This window comes from Tupaia chinensis, unplaced genomic scaffold (genome assembly GCF_000334495.1).
Source record: "Tupaia chinensis unplaced genomic scaffold, TupChi_1.0 Scaffold000057_1, whole genome shotgun sequence".
In the NCBI taxonomy this organism is placed as follows: Eukaryota; Metazoa; Chordata; class Mammalia; order Scandentia; family Tupaiidae; genus Tupaia; species Tupaia belangeri.
The window spans coordinates 6,793,189-6,797,117 of NW_006159515.1; the positions used below are offsets into that span (position 1 = coordinate 6,793,189).

The 3,929-nt window shown below is 38.4% G+C and overlaps 1 protein-coding gene across 1 annotated transcript in view; it reads right to left on the reverse strand.

Annotated features, from left to right (window-relative positions):
- Positions 1 to 3,174: 3,174 nt before the first annotated feature.
- Positions 3,175 to 3,929, reverse strand: part of IPO5 (importin 5) — a 38,676-nt gene continuing 37,921 nt past the window's right edge. The window contains exon 25 of the mRNA XM_014592364.1: positions 3,175 to 3,929. Within this exon, the coding sequence (XP_014447850.1) occupies positions 3,843 to 3,929 (87 nt within the window). The 3' untranslated portion in view covers positions 3,175 to 3,842.

Here is a 3,929-nt window from a genome sequence, read left to right on the forward strand (position 1 = left end):
GATTGTGGTGTGATCCCCGGGGTGGAGGGCGGTGGGTAGGTAGGTGTGATTTCTCACTTTCTCCAGCAAGTGCACGTACCTTACAGCAAAAATCTAAAGAAAACCCACCCCCAGAATCATGAGGGATCATACAATTACACTCTGATGCCTTAACTAAAATTTTGAAAAAGTTTTTGTAGTATTTTACATGAAAACCATATTGCATGCCTTCTCATGGCCTGGTGGTTAAGGTGGCTGGGTCACACACCTGATTGTGTGGTTTGATTTCTAGACCTGGCAGCTGGACAAACACACTAGTGGGTGTGTGCCCAAAATCCTGAAAGAAGGGGAAGACAGAGGAAGACTGTTGTATGACCATTTCCCACAGGGGTTGCTTTCTCTTCTCCTCTGGCAAGTACATGCATCCTCGAGCACAATTAAAACCATATTGTTCCACCTTTGGAGTCACTTAAAAAAATTATTGGGAACCAGCAGTTAGCGCAATGGCTATGTTGCTGGATTCCCACATGGTTGACTGCGGTTCACGTCCCGGACCCGGTGGCTTAAAACTCACACCGGGCGCATGTGTGTGCTTGCCCAAGATCCTGAGAGAATGGAGAAGGGATTGCTGCATTACCATCCCCCCCGGGGGGGGGTGATTTCTCGCTTTCTATGTCTATGTCTCTGTCTGGCGAGTGCATGCGCCCTATAGCAAAAAAACCTCTCAAAAAATTTATTAAATTTTACTTATTCATTCATTTATTTTTAATTTGACAGAGACAGAGAGGGGGAGGAAGTGAGAAAACAAGCTATCAAGTCTGGGACTCAAACCGTGGTCAGCCATGTGGGAGTGTCTAGCACCTTAACCACCATGCCACCTGCTGGTCCCCGGATTCACTTTTTCCAAAGTGAATAAACTGTAATTTATCATTAAAATATTTGTATTCATCCACTCAAACATTTACTAAGTAGAAATATAATCCAAAACACTGTAAGGTTTACAGCTGTGTTTGACAGTAGAGGCCAAATGTAGTCCAGGATGGCTGTAGTTAACCTTCACAGCCCCTTTTCTAAATTCTAAGGGCTGGAAATAAAAATCCGAGCTCACTCCCAAGTTTGATGTATTGTGTCTCCTAAGTAATTCATTTTCTCCTACAATGGTGCTACTCATACTTCCAGATCTGAGAAAAGGAAATATGCTTAGAAAAATGAAACATGGCAATGACTTATTTGTAGCAGCGAGGGCTAAAAAGGCAAAGCAAAACCAAAGCCAGAAAATTGATGCAACGTTACTCTCAGGCAGGATGAAGCAGTACTAATCAAGTAAGAGTTGGTTAACTCCTTCAAATTGCCTATTCATAAGTCCAAATAGGCAATCATTCAGATGATTAGATCATAAAATATGATGCTTACAAGACTAAATATGCAGCCCCCCACCCCCTTACAGAGACCAGGTGCACCAAGAATGTTTATTTGCTGATGTATTTACTGATGGTTCTGTTAGTCAAACTGCAACTCCAGTTATGATAGTTGCCTCATTACAGAAGTTTAATCGGCTTTTTGACAATTTTACTTTTAAATTTACAGCATTAAAACACATACTCCAAATTGAATTATGCTAAAGGTTTCTAATATTTGTGAATGTAACTGTTACAAAATTCCCAGAAAATGTTAAGAGCTACACATCTTCCCTTCTCTAGAAAGACTAAGTAAGATTCATAAACAATATAACCTATTACTTGCTAATATGCAAGGCCACATTTGGTACAAAAGTCAATGAAAAGAAACCATGAATTTGCATCTTGCATAGGCAGAATGAGGTATTAAAAATGTTTTTCTGGGTAATTTGTTAGCTCATGGAACATCTTACACTTACTGTTGAACAATGGATTTTGGGATTATGTCACAACCTTCCCAGTGACCATGATCCAACTCTAATTACTCCTATGCTTTTCTGCTTCTATGAAGTTCAGTCTACACTTGGCTGATGTGCACCCATCTGAAAATTTTTTCAGGGATCCAGGTACTATCTTCTGCCTATCCCATCATTGTGTAAACAGGAAGGTCAGAGGTTCTTGCTCTCGAAGTGCTTAGCAGAGTGCCTTGCAAATGTCAGGCTCTCCACTCCCCCTCCATCCAAAAATGTGTCTTCTGACCACCTGTCATCCGAACTTCAATCAGGCATTCCATCTTTTTCACGTACATTTTTCTGTTAAAAAACAAAATCTACACTGCTATAGTCAACTGGCATCAGTACACAAACTGGCTTTTTAGCATATTTTATATCAGAAAGCAAAGTGTTTTTTTCTTTTATTTTGACAATTTTTACTCTAATTCTCATTTTCATTTCCCACAGGAATAAAGGTAGCTCCAAATATTACATGTTACAAGAGTCTCACTCAAAGAAATGACTATGCTGTTGAATTTGCCCAATTCATGGTTCTGCCAGATACTAAAGCCTGCAGGTCAATGGTGTCATGCTAGAAACTGAAATTATATCTGAAGGGTATGTGCTAGCAAGTGAACCCCTAAATAGAATTCATTCTATTTTCTATTCCATTTTGGATTTAGTTTTAATAAAGTAATGCGAATCATTTAAAGAAAAAAACCTTTAATTTTAAATTCTGATCTATGCATAAAATTCATTTTTATATCACGGTTAAATTTAGTACAAACTATAAAAATGTTAACACTGAAGTTTTCAACAGAAATCTATTGAGCTCCCTTAGAAAAGTTATTTAAAGAACAGCAAGTCATTTACTGCTATGAGATTAATACATAAAGAAAAAACATTCACACATATTACTGAAATTTTCAGCAAATAATTTTAGCCATAATACTTTTGTTCAAAAGTTGTGTGTGGCTCTACACCAATTACAACTGGCAATGAAAATATTAAGCCAAATCTTTTTGATCTATCTAACCAGAATAATCCTAGTTTTAAAAAAACTATTGGCTGAAATTTGCAAAACTTTAAAAGGACACCAATTGTGAGTGGAATAGATTTATCACAACTTAGCTTAAATTAAGGTGGAAGACAGTAAAAACCAGATGCTTCTAAGCTCGAATTGCACAAATAATAGGGGAAAAACATTCAGAGCTATAGCTTTTACTTTAAAAAAAATTAGGTCATTCTTACATTAAAAACATGAAATGAATCAAAGACGAACAGTACTGAATTTTTACACAAGCTTCTTTTGTATTTCAACGTTGTTTATTGAGGAGTGAATGAGAGACTACTGTCAGACATGCCAACGACACTTCACATTCAAGGGCTGGAAGCTGAAAAGCTTCCAAACTGAGTCACTGCATAAGCCTTTTGGGAATAAGAACCGAAAGTGACATCAAATATGACATCTTCATGCTTGATGTTTGTCATCAGTTTCTTGTTCAACTTTTGGATCTACTGGTTTGCTGGGTAGAAGGCTTTTTCCTACCCTACAAAAAGACTCACACTCCAAGTAATAGAATGAACACTAGGTGTATAGCAATTTGTTGTAACACACATCTACACTGAGTAGTAATTGATCTTAAAGCTGTTTCTCCTTAAATTTCCTTATGTCTAAATGAGAAAAATTAATTGTATTTCCCTTTCCCCTTCACGTGGGTGGGTTATACCAATAGAAAAATACTCTTCAGTGCTACTGTGGGGCTGACAGGGGACGCCTTCAGTGGTCTGAGGAATCCATTGAGACTCCATCCTGCAAGACGGTGTCGCCGCCTCCTGCTTGTTGGCTCTCCAGAAGAATGGCCTACACACAACACTACCATTCTCTTTTGCTCAAAAACAAAACAAAGAAACCTAAACAAAAGGGTAAACGTTTATTTGGAGTTAGTTTTCTGGTGGGTGATGTTAAGGCCCTTCAAGCAGAGTTCAGGAGCTCCTGTATGGCCGCCTGCTGCTCAGGACTGAGCTGTGCTATGCATTCAGTCCACAATCCTCCAGAAGT